The sequence below is a fragment of the Lucilia cuprina genome, chromosome X (genome assembly GCF_022045245.1).
Source record: "Lucilia cuprina isolate Lc7/37 chromosome X, ASM2204524v1, whole genome shotgun sequence".
NCBI classification, from domain to species: Eukaryota; Metazoa; Arthropoda; class Insecta; order Diptera; family Calliphoridae; genus Lucilia; species Lucilia cuprina.
Genome location: NC_060949.1, coordinates 9,758,256 through 9,772,561, shown reverse-complemented (window position 1 = coordinate 9,772,561; position 14,306 = coordinate 9,758,256). Strand labels below are relative to the sequence as shown.

Sequence of the window (14,306 nt, the reverse complement as noted above, 5' to 3'; positions counted from 1 at the left end):
TTTATAGAACTTTTAAAGACATTACCGATTTTTGTATTGATCGGGCTTCATTTGAGCCCCATACAAACTCCCTTTAGAAAATGACTTGAAGTTCAAAACTCACTTAATTCACTAATAACACTCTACATAAATAACTTTGAACTAGATTTGAATTCCTCTACCAACATTTATAAGGATAAGCCCATATTTTTTCCTACTCCCTTTTGAGCCCTCTTGTAAAAGGTCTCTCTTTTTGCCAAAAAAAAGTAAAAATATTCCAGAATTTTTTAAATAATCTCCATTTTCAACAAACTGACTGGTGTAGAGTATCATATGGTCGGCTATGCCCGATTATTCATTCATACTTGTTTTTATTATTTTAAATCAATAAATCTGTTTAAATACGAGTTAAAGCCATGATTTAGTCTACACAACTCATTTTCTCTAAATTGGTGTCGATAACGACTTACGTACACGAATTTAACACGAATACATAAAATTTAACACGAATATGCTTTGTATATATCAATCACTCTATTTACTTTTTTTATTCTTTCCATAATTGGTCATAGCTCGTACATAAGGTCCACTTACGAAAATCATTTAACCAAACATAATTCATTGAATTATAAAGTTTTCGTGATAAACATCGATTTGAGTATGTTTTGTGTATATATTAACCATTCTACCAATTTTTTTCTGGATCAGTCCACAATTGGTCATGGCTTCCATATAAGGTCCACTTCGAATATCATAGAAATTGTATGTGCATTTATATTTCACTTCCAAATAATGCTATCGACACAAATTTGTTTTGTGTACATATGAATCAGTTTTCGAATTTTTAAACGCACATTGACAATCATAGTTTTCGGGATTAATTTCGACATAATATAAAAATTTGTATATAGAATTTTTTTCGATCGATATATCATTTGTCTTAGCTCCCATATGAGGTTAACTTCTTAACACCACATAAAACTTGATTTGGGAGCAATCAATTTAATTACTGCATCCCTAACTGTTATGGAAGCAGTTTTTATCTGTAAATATCTTAAAAATCACCAAATTTTTTGTATATTTCTAATTTTTAAATTATTTACTGTGTCGAAATATAATATCAAGTTATTGAAATCAGCATAAATTCAGCATTGTGAATTATGCACATTTTGATTTCCTTGAACAGAGCCTCTACGCGAGGAATCCCATACAAAAATCATGTAATATTTCATAACAAGTGAAAGTAGAAGTAACTTCTCTCTGCCTTACAAATCTACGCCCAAGCAGGCACCAATTCGACATGAGTATGTTCTGTGTATACTCTGCAAAACTGTTTTCGAACCGGCCTATCCACATGTGCATAAATATTGTTACCCTCACTAAGAAAACAAAACTTGTATCGAGTTATCTGAAAATTAGATAGTTATTAGGAGGGACCCTCCCTCCCCTAACTATATTCGGCAGAGCTGAATATAGCACTCTAACTTGTTTTGTACTGGATTTTTTTAAAAGATGGGGGTAGACGAAGTAATGGACCGATTTCAACCCTTTTCAATAGCGTTCGTCATTGCACCAAAAGAATAGTATAATAATAATATTGGTATTACTTTTTTACGTATTTTCTGAAATTTAAATTAAATCCGTGTTGAGCAAATTTATGCAACATTGGACCTTACTAATGCGCCCAAAATTAAAACAATTTTAGGAATAGTTCGATTTTTATTTCGAAACATTTAGCAACAATTTAAATTCATTCATTAAAAAAACATAAATGAAAAGTAACAAGAATGAATCTTATATTCGGCTGTGACATCATTTAAACGTTTGTTGTAAGTGAATGCTCCCCTATAAAGATCAGGGTGATATTATGGGCCGAGCTTTTTTGAACTAACAAAATAATAATTTTTACGAAATATTTTTACTTTTTTAACCGTGAGAATTAGAGCAATTTTGTATGTATTTTAATGAGCAAAACCCTTTTCTGAAGGAAACATGTCAGACAGAATTATTTAAGATTGAGATACCAAAGATATCTGTGGTCTTCAGAAAATTGATTTAAACACACAGACAGACAGAATTCCGACGGATACTTTATAGGGTCGGAATTATTGTATTGTATATTGCAGAAATTACAAACGCAATGGCAATTTTATATGTACCCTTCTCACAAAATGTGAAGAAAACTATTTTGAAAATAAGCAAATACCATCAAGTTGTATATTGTACTAGCTAATACCCGATGTGCTTCGCTACCCAAATCGAAGATTACATTCCAATCATTTTTTGCTCGATATAAATATGTAAATGTTTTGAAGTTTTCTCGAATTAAAACAACAAAAAATATTTTTAATTTTGTTCTTTTTTCGGATACTCATGTTAATATACTTATTTTTTAATTTTTCCCAATTTTACCGATTTTTTCAAACGTTAATTAAGATTTTAATGTAATCTAAGAAAAATTTCATAGTTTCCCAAATATATGAGCTGCCATTGAAAGTCCGCCAGTTTTTCCCTAAATGTTTACAAAGTTTTTCATACTAAATTTTAAGATTCTAGCTCTTATAGTTTCAAATTCATATGGAGGTTCCACCCCCCTTTTTTTCTAAATGTGCAGATGAACATTAAAGTTATTAGTGAAAAATTTAAAGAATCTAGTTTTGTCAGTTTCCCAGATAAACAAAGTTTTTTATTTAATTAATATCGGAGGTGTCGCTCCTCCCATAGGTCCGCCAATTTATTACCCAAATTTTTACACGGATGTTAAAGTTCTTCGTACAAAATTTGAAGATTCTAACTCTAATAGTTTCCAATATAAACAAATTTTTATAATTAAGTTGTATGGGAGATGCCACGCCCCTGCTGCTACTCCACCCTTTATGTTTAAAATAATCATATTGATACTAAAGTGTCTCCGGCATTGTTTGAGGACTCTAACTGTAATATTTTTTCAGATATACTCATTTAATATTTATACCCTACACCACTTAAGTGGGGAGGGTATATTGGGTTTGTGCTGATCTTTGTAACGCACAATAACATTGGTCCTACACCCACCTTAAAGTATACCAATAGCCGGGTACACGCAGCTAGTATAAAATATATATACGAAGTTTTATTAAAATCGGACATTCTTAACCCATAAAGTTTGGAAAGCACAAATTTTGTAATATTTGGGAATTCTTAGTGTACCATATTGAAATAATATTTATTTGTGGGCGATATTTACCAAAAATTACTGGAATTTATCGTATATAGTCCGATATTTAATGTACAATAAAAGAAAGCTAAATTAACCTTTTGAGGCACTTGGGAACAATTTAATACCAAATTTCAAAACAAACAAACTTTATGGTGTCAAAATAGGTTAATTAATAAGCATTTATACCTAATATATATTTTTTGAATTATTTCTGTTATTCCTCTAATTATATATATCATTATTTAAATGGATAGTGTTTTTAAGATTTCTTGAACTTCGGGATTGAACTTCGGGACAGTAAAAAAATAATACGTATCAAATCGCAAGTACAGCTAAACTGTAAGAAATATTGTTTTAATTTTTTCACCGTTTTATTCACTTATTTGTTGTCCATAAATGCCCAACCATACCAACAGTTATAAGGATAGGTCCATTTTATCCCCTACTCCCCTTTGAATAAATTTAATAGTTATAATTTGTAAATTTCTTTTAAACTTTACTACTTATATCAATTTAAGAACTATTTTATATTTAAATTTGTTCTTTTTTTGGAAATACACCCATTTTAAAAAGAAAAATCTGAAATATTTAGATGTTATTATCGGGAATGCAAGGAAATACTTATTTGTCAATTCGGTCATATTTACAAAAAATAAATATTGGACAATTAAAAAAAATAATTATAAAAATAGAGATCATGCGAAAATCAATTAGATGTCCATCCCTGCTTCAGCAGACATGCAACTACACAACCTTGTTAAATGACCTCGTGTATCGTTTTGCGGACTAGAAATATTTTAAATGATTTATTAATTAATAATTTTTTAGGGAATTTTTGAGAATCATTCCTAAATTATTGCGAACATTTTTTAAACATATTTTACTGAGATCAAGACTGATTAAACTGAGAGTGATATATGACAGCCCATATATCACTATAACTTGTTTAATTTAAATTTAATCGCTATACCTTTACATTTTTGATTAGTACCTTCGTGTATGTTAAGAAAATTTCGACCTATCATCATAAATTCATCAGAGATTTCAGCGCTTTAGCTTCCCCCTATCGTGTTGATAACAAACGGAATCCAGAATATATATACCATAATGGGTCTGAGATCTCTATTCGATCTGTTACAAACGGAATGAGAACAAGTAAGAGTGCTATATTCGGCTGTGCCGAATCTTATATACCCTTCACCATAGTGTATTTTAAACATCTTTTATAAATTTAAAATTTTTTCCCGACTACATTATTATTACACCAAAAGCTAAACAAAAAGAACAATAACGCTAAACGAAATAAAACACAAAATACACAAGGCATCTAAACCAACAGACATCTAAACATACATAACGAAAAACACAGAAAAACAAAAATAACAACGCAATGACGCCAACAGCATCCAAACCAAGGGTGCCCAAGCCTTATGCGCTTGGTACTCTTTTGTTGTTGTAAATTCGCTTAGCTATAGACAGTGTGTATTCTATACACTTATATGCGCTTAACCTTAGCAATACGTTGTTGTTGTTCTTAACAATATACAAGCAAGAGTAAAACGTGTACATCTTTTTCTATATACAGTGTTGTTGTTGCTTTTATAACAATTTTTTGATGAAATTTTCAGAGGTTGTCTCGGATTTTTGCTCATATCTCCGTTATTTACCGACCGATTTTGCTGATTTTAAATAGCGATCTTCTCGAAAGCATGTCTAATAGAATTATTGAAGATTCGGATCTCGCCGATATCTGGGGTCCTCTAAAAACTGATTTCAACAGACAGACAGACGGACATGGCTTAATCGACTCCGCTATCTATAAGGATCCAGAATATATATACTTTATAGGGTCGGAAAATTATATTATAGAAATTACAAACGGAATGACAAACTTATATATACCCTTCTCACGAAGGTGAAGGGTATAAAAACACTATATCTCCCATAATTTTTGATGGTTGGTATAGAAATAAGATAAATCGCTATTTTAAAGATAAATTTATATTGAGTTATTATGTTTATAAACATAAAAATTTTCTGCCGAAAATATTTTTATTGATGAAATCTTAAGATCTTTTGCTTAAAAATTTATATTTATGTGAAATTTCCGAGCTTATTAGATGAACTTACCTTTTCGCGTTGCTTATTAAGCTCATCTTCTTTGATTTTTTCTTGGTTATTGCGCTCTTCAAGCTTACGTTCTTTAAGGGTTTTCAATAATTTCCACTTACTGCTGCCAAGTATCGATCCATTCGTTTGTGAAATGTCAACACTAGAATCTTGACTTATTAGTTTTGGAAACGACTTTTTATCTGGCGATTGTTGTGTGGGAGTGGTTGGTATACTTGAGCGGTTGTCAAAGTCCTGTTGTTTTTCATGTTCATATGTTTGTGACGACTCTATTATTACATCCGGTTCGGATTGTTTTTTTGTGTTAGCTAAGGTTCCTAAATCATTTGGTACATTATCATCCTTTGTGGAATACATAATATTGTCAAGGTCGTCAAGGACATCATGACCATCATACCGTTCGTCCTGATTGTATAAGTTCTGGTTATTGCTGATCTCAGTGGATGGTGTTGTGGTGGGTGGTGATTTAGATTTTATATGTTTAGACATTAATTGCTGATTTTTTTTAAAAAGTTGGTAGTTGGGTACAGTCTTAAAAATTGAAATATCGGCATCATTATCATTCATTTGTATGTCATTTTCCAGACCACTTAACTCTGCAGGACTGTCAGGGCCTGATGTTGCACCTGAAGACAAACTAAAGTCCTCATTTTGTTTTCCATCTTCGCCTTCCGTATCCACTTGCTCCATTTCAATTGCCTTTTCTTCTTTATCAGTGGATGAGCTGTCAGGTGGATAAATCCCTTGCTGTTTTGTTATTAGCAAAGGATTTAAAGCTTTTTGGCGTTCATTACTGTTACGACGGTTTTGACTCGATGGTTTTAGAGTTTTGCAATCTTTGAAATGTTGACGTTTAGCTTCGTCTTCAGATGACAACGACGAACTAGTGGAATATGTCTGAATTTCTGGATTCTCCAGGTCATTAGAGCTTGTATCCATTGCTAAATTAGAACGGCGCATGTTTCGTCTCTTTTTGTAACGTTTTTGAGGTGCAGGCTTTTCTTGCTCTTGATTTTGTAAACGATATTGTAATCGTTTTTCTTGATCTAATCGTTCAACCTCATTGTCAACGTAAGTACACTGTTGATCATTATGTTCGTGTTCTTGTTCGACGACTCCAGTGTAAGCAACATGATAGTTTTCTTCTCCATTTATATCCTGCCAAGCCTTATGCATATCGGTAACTTTTGTATATTTCTCATTTACTGGGCGTGATTTAGATGTTCGTCGGTATTGCTGCATTTCAGGTTGAAGTTTAACCTTGTTTTTTAGCTCTTGCAAAACTTCTGACATTTGGGCTCGAATTTTCTCATCTGGCACATACTCAATTATATCATCTTTATGGTTGAGTGCTGTCAACTGGTCGATTTGGTTAAAAAGATGCTGGTTTTCCTCAACTTCTTCCGGTCGTTGCTGTTGGTATTGCAATTGCTGTTGTTTTTGCTGTTTTTCTAATTCGTCTAGTTGCCGCAGTTCATAACAGAAATATTCGTCATCAGTGTCAATACTATCTTCGGTGCTTTGGCGTCTTGATGAGGAGAATGTGCGATATGAATATTGACTTCTATTATCTTCATCTTCTTTGGAACTTGTTGTTAAACTGGGAATTTCCAAGGATTGTTGTGTAGAAATTTGAACAGATCGGCCATTTCCGATTGAGGTTTTTAACGATGTTAGATCAGCATTGGTTGTCATAATATTAGGTGTTGTAGTTAAAACAGTATTGGGAGAAATAGAAAATAGTTGCTGTTGTCTTTCATCGTTGATGCAAAGTGAATCCGTCTTTTTTAGATGTCTTTGGTTGTTTTTATTGCTTTGCAGTTGATTCTCAATAATATCCGTGGTTTCAACGGATACATTTCCATTAAGTCTTGGTTCGTTTGTAAATTCTGGTGTATTTTGTTTGCTTGGGGACTCTATATTGATCGATAATGAGGAATTAGAAATTTTAGCTTTGAAAGCTCTATCACCAATAATAGGAAACATACTACTCATATTTCGGTTATTGCTTTTTTCCTCAAATTCTTTATCCACTTCGAGTTCTGTTGCATGATTACTGGATGTTTTGTTAATGTTTGGTAATTCATTAAAATTCTGAGTTATTTTCTCATGAATACCTTTCTCTACGTCTTTCGGACTTGCAATAATTTTATAAGAATCTTTAATTAACTCTAATTCAAGCCTTTGCATTTCATTGTGTAGCCCAATATTTTTTATTTTTAAGAAGCTTTCCTTATCGTTCGGGTCGTAGTCTTTTAATGCAACACCTCCATAATCGCTTGTTATGGACTCATCATTATCCGATGATGTAAAACTAGCTAAATCGGCTTCAGGATCCGACAGGCTAGATCCGTGACGCAAGCCAAAGCTGTACCGCCTGTATGTCTTGGCTTTTTGCATAAAATTATTCATAGTTGTGCTAAAAGATGTACGTTTTTTATGCTTTGCTCCCATAGAAATGGATGCATTTAAATGCTGTTGTGACTTCTGGCGGCTAGCAGAACTTTGGTTTTGAATGGCGGCAGAGTTTTTCCTTGAACTAGTGACAACAGACGGATACGAACCGGCCTGGCCACGCATATGAATTTTGGATCGCTGTGTTTCTATATCACCAATCGGTAATGATTGAGAGCGATTATAGCGTGTTGGACGTTTTAACTTGAAGTTATCATTTAATAGATTTCCTAGCTTCTGCCAAACTTTGGGCTGATGTTTACCATGCTCCCTGTGATGAGAATTGCTATATGGCTCCGATAGAGAGGTATCTGTGATTGGTAATGAGACTTTTGAAACAGAAGGTTTACAAACATCGTCATGAAATTTTGCAATCTTGCCACCTGTACGGTGTAACAAATTATGATCAATTTTACGTCTTGTGTTGTAATCGATCAGACTGCTTGATGTGGGATAATAAACTAAACGATCTGTCAGTTGGACATTGCTCCTGTTCGAGGTTTTACTCGTGTGTTGATAGTTTTCTGTTGCTTGAGATGTTGTTGGCCCATTGATTTGAGTTTTTAATAAATCAGGCATACGGCGTTTTTCTAGTTGCTGTTGAAGCTGTTGCTGTTGATCCCATGCCAGCATCTCATCAACTGTGTGGGAGGGATTTTGCTGATCGAGAATGTTGTGTTGAAATATTGAAAACATCGACTTATTTTCAAAGGCAGAACAAATTGGTAAGTTTTTCGAAAGTTCTCTAATATAATTAAGATTTTCTTCTGAAAATACATAGTCCTTCTGTTCTCTACCTTGCTCTATTCCAAAATCGTTTAATTCAACGTCCGATGACAGTCTTTGTTGTGGTGTCATTGATAAAAGTTGTAGCATTTCCATGTTGAGATCTTGATATTTGGTCAAAAATGGATTATTATCGCCATGGTTAAAAGCTAAAGATACAGGAGAATTAGGCGATTTATCCCATGTAGAAAGTCCACTCATTGAGGAAAGTCCTGAGTCTGATTTAGTTTGTTTTGGCGAACATGGCAATCCTGGTTCTCGGCTTAGATTCTTAGATGATTCTAGTATGAGGAATGGGTTCATAGAATTGTTGGTATCTTTCTGTTCCAAAAATAACATGACATCATTGGGTCGCTGGTCCATACAGTTAAGTCTCATAAAATCTATATCTGGTGCTGGTGGCGGCGGGCTATTATTTCCACTTTCGCTTAATATAAGATCATCTTCGTCCTCTACAAGGCCTGCCAATTCTTGCATTTTGTCTTTGTAATCAGGATTTTGTAAATGCAACAGAAACAACATACTATTATGACGCTCCAGACTACGTTTTAATGATTTAATGTATGCGTCATTACTATAAATATTGTTGGACGACAAGGATGTCATGGATGTATCACTTAATGATGAGCTTGGGAACGTGTTTAAATTCGTATCAGTAATTTGTTGCAAAAACAAGTTTTCGTAGGAAGCATCCACGTCAACGTAGTTACTTAAACCCAAATAGTTGGCACAATCCTGTCGCTCTTGTTGAATTTGCTTCTTTTTGTGCATTTCCTGCTCCTGGTTATCCAACAGCTTAAGTTGTTCATCCAGATTTGAATTGTGACGTATTAACTGAACACTATACTCGGTGAGTTCAGGCTGTAGACATTTGTCATTGATCACACCTGCTGGACTAGTCGAAACACCTGCATTACTTATTGGATCATGAGGCTGAGTTGACAGACGACACAGAGAACTTGTTCCTTCTATTTGTGTCTTATAGATGTCGAAAGAATTTCCTACTAGTTTCTTGAGCGTATCAACATTCTTTTCCAGCTTACGCATAACCATTTTAAACCATTCTTTACTTTCAGTAGTTTTTAGCTCCTCCGCCATTGTAAGTGGGTTTAGCAGCAATAATATCAGATTTTGATTAACTTGATTCAGTTTTTCTAAAAAAAGTTTTTCTGACTTAACTAGCTGTCTTAACTCATTAACTTCTTCCCTAGATGGTGGAGGAAAATCTCCAATTTTATTTATTTCTAATAGTAGTATTTTCGTTATACTATCTAACTTATCCATGTTATCATAAAAACAGCCAAAATTTTCTTCAGAAGAAGAAGATGTAGTGGTAGAACGATGGCTTTCCATGTTACTTTTAATAAAGTGACTTTGGCTGCCATTGTTAACGGCCGTTAAGTGAGCCAGTTCGCTATTAATATTTTTTTGAGCTAAAGCGCTTTTCAAGTTGTTTATCATTTCCATTTCGTCTTTGTGCTGATGTTTCTTCTTTTTATGCTTTTTGGAATCTTTAGAACGTTTTAGTAATGTCGACGATGAAGATGATGCCGTCGTTGTTGATGGGGCTGTTTTTGTAGTTTCAATTGTACTTGTAAAAATTTCGCGTTTATTTTCATCAAGATTTTTAGGAATTTTGTTCTGCTTTTCATTGTTAACTTCATCCTCGTTGTCCTCTTGTATCATATCGAGGGCAGAATTGGTGCGGGTCGATGTATTCGACATGGCCATGGCCATAATTTGCTCATTCTGTTGTTCAGATTGGTGTAGTAATTTGTCAAGGTTGTGATTAAATTCGGCAGCCAGATTGTTTTCGCGATACACTTCATTTAAAGTTTTATAGAAATCCTCATTCATTTCCGATTTTATATCTCTCCCTCCTCCCGTATCGTCTGGCTTTATATGTATCACATCTGGCCCCGTTTTAGAGGCTGTTTCCCGAAAAAACTTAGTATGTCCTGTTAGAGAATCCAGTTCACTATTAGTACTTCCAGTCAGAAGAGAAAAGTTATTGCTTTCACCACTTAAAATATTAAAAGTCTGTGGTGCTCTCGATGCAGTCTTAGTCCGATTGTTCGTTGTAAGCTGTGAATCAAACAAAATTTTATCCTGCTCAGTCTGTTCACTAAACATTCCATCAAAATTCGTTAAAATTTTATGCTGAGTACTGGAACCGGATTTACTAATTAGTGGTGGGGTCATTGATGCGCTCATAGATCCTCTAGATCCATATCGTTTACTATTAAGTTGACCCTCATCCAGGCAAAACATCAAGCAGGGACTTTTGGACTTTTCCATCGAAGCATATTGCAAGTCTTCCACTGAGCACTGCTGCTGACGTTGTTGTTCTTTAAACAACTCACCCAAGGTATCTAATTCGCTCTCTATCCTTATATTTGTAGTATCCTGCTTGTTCAACTCCTCATAAAGGTTTTCAAATTTCCCTTTTATGCACAAGTCGATGCCTTCGTTAAGAGCCGCATTTACCTGATTTTGGGATTGCAGCTCTGCTGAGAGGAAAATGTCATTTATAAGCAATTCATGTTCATTGTCTATTTCCAGCTGTTGTTGTTCTCGTCTCTTAATATTTATTAAACCCATTAGATTGTTTACTACTGACTGCTGTTCCACCATAATATTTTCTAATTTCTCCAGACGAGACCAGATTTTACTATATTCTGTTGATAATAAATCTAAGGCACCCCAAGCGAATTTCAACTCTGTCTCTAGCATACTGATTCGTGTACCAATTTTCTCCATATAGTCTGATATTATATAGTCACTTTGTTGCTGTGAACTATATTGCTGACATAATTGCTGTTCACTACCATAAATAGTACCAGCGGTACTACCTGTTGTTGGCAAACCCCCTATTGTACCACCACCATTTAAATTGCTTGTCATACTTGGATAAATGCTACTATTAATTAAGCTCGTGTGAGAGTTGTTGAGTGAAAACATTTCATGTTGCTGACCCTGCTTTTGCTGTTGTTGCAGTTGTTGTTGCTGCACACACTGAAGACTGCCAAACATTAAATTTTGGAAGTTGACCTCACTTAATTTATTATTTATATTTGTTGAGCTGCCGTATTGAGGCATTTGCTGTTTTTGATTTTTTCTAAGAGTTTGAACTTGTTGTGATGGCATTTCGTTGTTTTTATTCAATATCCTTTCAAGATGTTATTTTAGAATAAGTCCTTTTATTAACAATATTGAAAAAAATATTTTTATAATATAAAACCGATGAGTTGTTTGCATTTATACGGACACATTTAAAAATGTGAAAATAAACATTTCAAAGTAACTACATACACACATTCATAAATCTATATTAAGAAGCTATTCCTCAGGTTTCAGTTTGTACTTTAGTTTGTAAATGAATAAATAATCTATCCAGTAGAAAATCAAATCAAATAAGTTTCGAATGACAATAAAAGCAAAACAGAATAGGTATCGGTGGCTTTAGACATTTGCGAATAAAAATCCTAATTTGTATACATTTTTCAAATATATCAATGCATTAAGAAATTTAGATTAAACAGGTTTCCAGCATACCGACCGATATTTTAAATAGTACGTGTGGCACATAAGTGTGCAAATGGGACTAAATTGCTTTAAATGCACGTAAGTACGATATAGCCACCTAAAAGTTTCTTAAATTTTCATAAGCACTTGACTGACTTTTCTTAAGGTTTTTACATTACATTAAGCTAGCTTATTTACATTATACTTGACCCTTTCACTAGTTTTTTTTAATAAATTCTTCGACTAGTTCTTAATACAGCAATTTTTATTGAAATTGTTAAGCGTAGTATCAGATTTGGGAATCAATCGATCTTCGACTAGTTCTTAATACAGCAATTTTTTATTGAAATTGTTAAGCGTAGTATCAGATTTGGGAATCAATCGATCATAATACGAAGTAGTAACACTTTGTTTGTTTTAAAATAAAAAATACTAAAAATACGTTAAATTCATTTTTTCTATTATAAAATTAATTATGAGATAAAGCGATTAAAATTAAACCCCAAATAACCTCATGTATACTGAAGATTGTCCAGAAATTTGGAAACGTAACATATTTTTAAAAGGTTGTATTTGGAATTTTATCCTTTAACTATTTTTTATATAAATTCTGCAGCTAGTTCTTTATACAGCAATTAAAATTGTTATACATAGTATCAGATTTGGAAAACAGTCAATAAAAATACGAAGAAAAAAAGTAAACAATTTTTGTTTGTTTTACTCGATTATAAAATTATTTATCAATACTCTCATGTTATATTTATAAGTAAAAGAATAATTTTGGGAAGTAGGCATTCGATAGATAAATATATTCGAACAAAACATTTATGTTAAATTTTATATTAAAATCTGTATATTAATAACAATTAAAAGGTTTTCTAAAAAACAATACGAATATAAAAGTGATTTTCTAGAGGTGACCTTTAGGTATATTAACATACTTTTATGTTATTTTTGTTTTTATTTGTTTGAAAAGTAAGAAATATTGCAGGATAGTGTCAACAAAATTAAACGTATTTTATTCCTACAAATTGCCGAATTGTTTTAAACAATAACTTGTGCAAACAATATCTGAACAGTTTAGTTCAAAGTAATAGATAAACCAAGTACTACGCCAGAGTACTTGGATGTAAGGAATTTTGCTCGTTTTCACATAAAATACTATCATCATCCAAATTTGAAAATATAAATATATATGTATATATATAGATGTTTGTATGTAGTTGTTTTCAAAAATTCATTTTAATGTGAACGCAAAAATACAAACAAAATTTAGCCAGCAGGAGAGCATTAATATATTGTTACGAATTTTATTTATTTTATACTTTTTTGCGATATTTCTTTTTTTAGATAAAGGAATTTTATCACAACTTTGAAGTCACAGTACAAATACGCTAAGGAATTTGCCTTCTTAGACTCATTTAAATAAAATGTCACTCCACAAATGCAAACACATTCACACGCGCACGCACATAAATTTGTATGTATACGAATATCGTTTATTTTATTTTTGCAATTTCAATGGCGACATTCCAAAAATTTGTTGCATACTTTTCTGGTTATAATCACTTAAATTTTTATTTATTATACTATAAATTTGTATATATACACAATCATTCATTTAATATCAATTAAATACATTAAAGAAACTCATTTAATTCGATGTAAATCCCGTATGAAAATTTTATCTAATGTATATTTCGTTTCCCTTTAAATTCCCGTAGCTAAAGTTTCGTATCGGATTAGAATTGTAAGTAAAAAAGCTGGTAGTATTTGTTGCTCTTCAACTTTTTGTAAGTGTGTGGTGGTTAAAGCAAAAGCACTTAATGTGTTTTTGTTGTATAAAATAAAACTTTTTACTAGTGTGGAGCTTTAGTAATTTACAAACTCTGTTACTATAAACAAAAAGCTGTAACTCAAAGCTTTACGTTAGCGGAAGTGATAAAAACTCCTTAAAAATACAACTATTTCAAAATACAACACAAAAATCACCACCAAAAATAGAGTTACCCAAAATCATTCTATACACACTCATTCAAATAGTTGTATGCAGTGTTGCCATCACGTAATGTGTTCATCCAAAATAATAATGTATATACATATTACATATTATAATATACATAATAAAAACTTTTATTTTTGGACAAAATATAGTATATCCTATATATACATACATACATGTATCTTGCATATCTTCCCCATATTTCTTTGATGTAATGAATGTATATATACT

At 32.5% G+C, this 14,306-nt stretch overlaps 1 protein-coding gene across 1 annotated transcript in view; it reads right to left on the bottom strand.

Moving 5' to 3' along the window:
- The window catches only part of LOC111687737, a 123,185-nt gene extending 109,351 nt beyond the window's left edge, over window positions 1-13,834 (bottom strand). The window contains exons 1-2 of the mRNA XM_046953511.1: window positions 13,341-13,834; window positions 5,309-11,745 (exon numbers count right to left, since the gene is read on the bottom strand). Of these exons, the coding sequence (XP_046809467.1) occupies window positions 5,309-11,695 (6,387 nt within the window). The 5' untranslated portion in view covers window positions 11,696-11,745; window positions 13,341-13,834. The remainder of the gene's footprint in view (window positions 1-5,308; window positions 11,746-13,340) is intronic.
- Window positions 13,835-14,306: the final 472 nt, after the last annotated feature.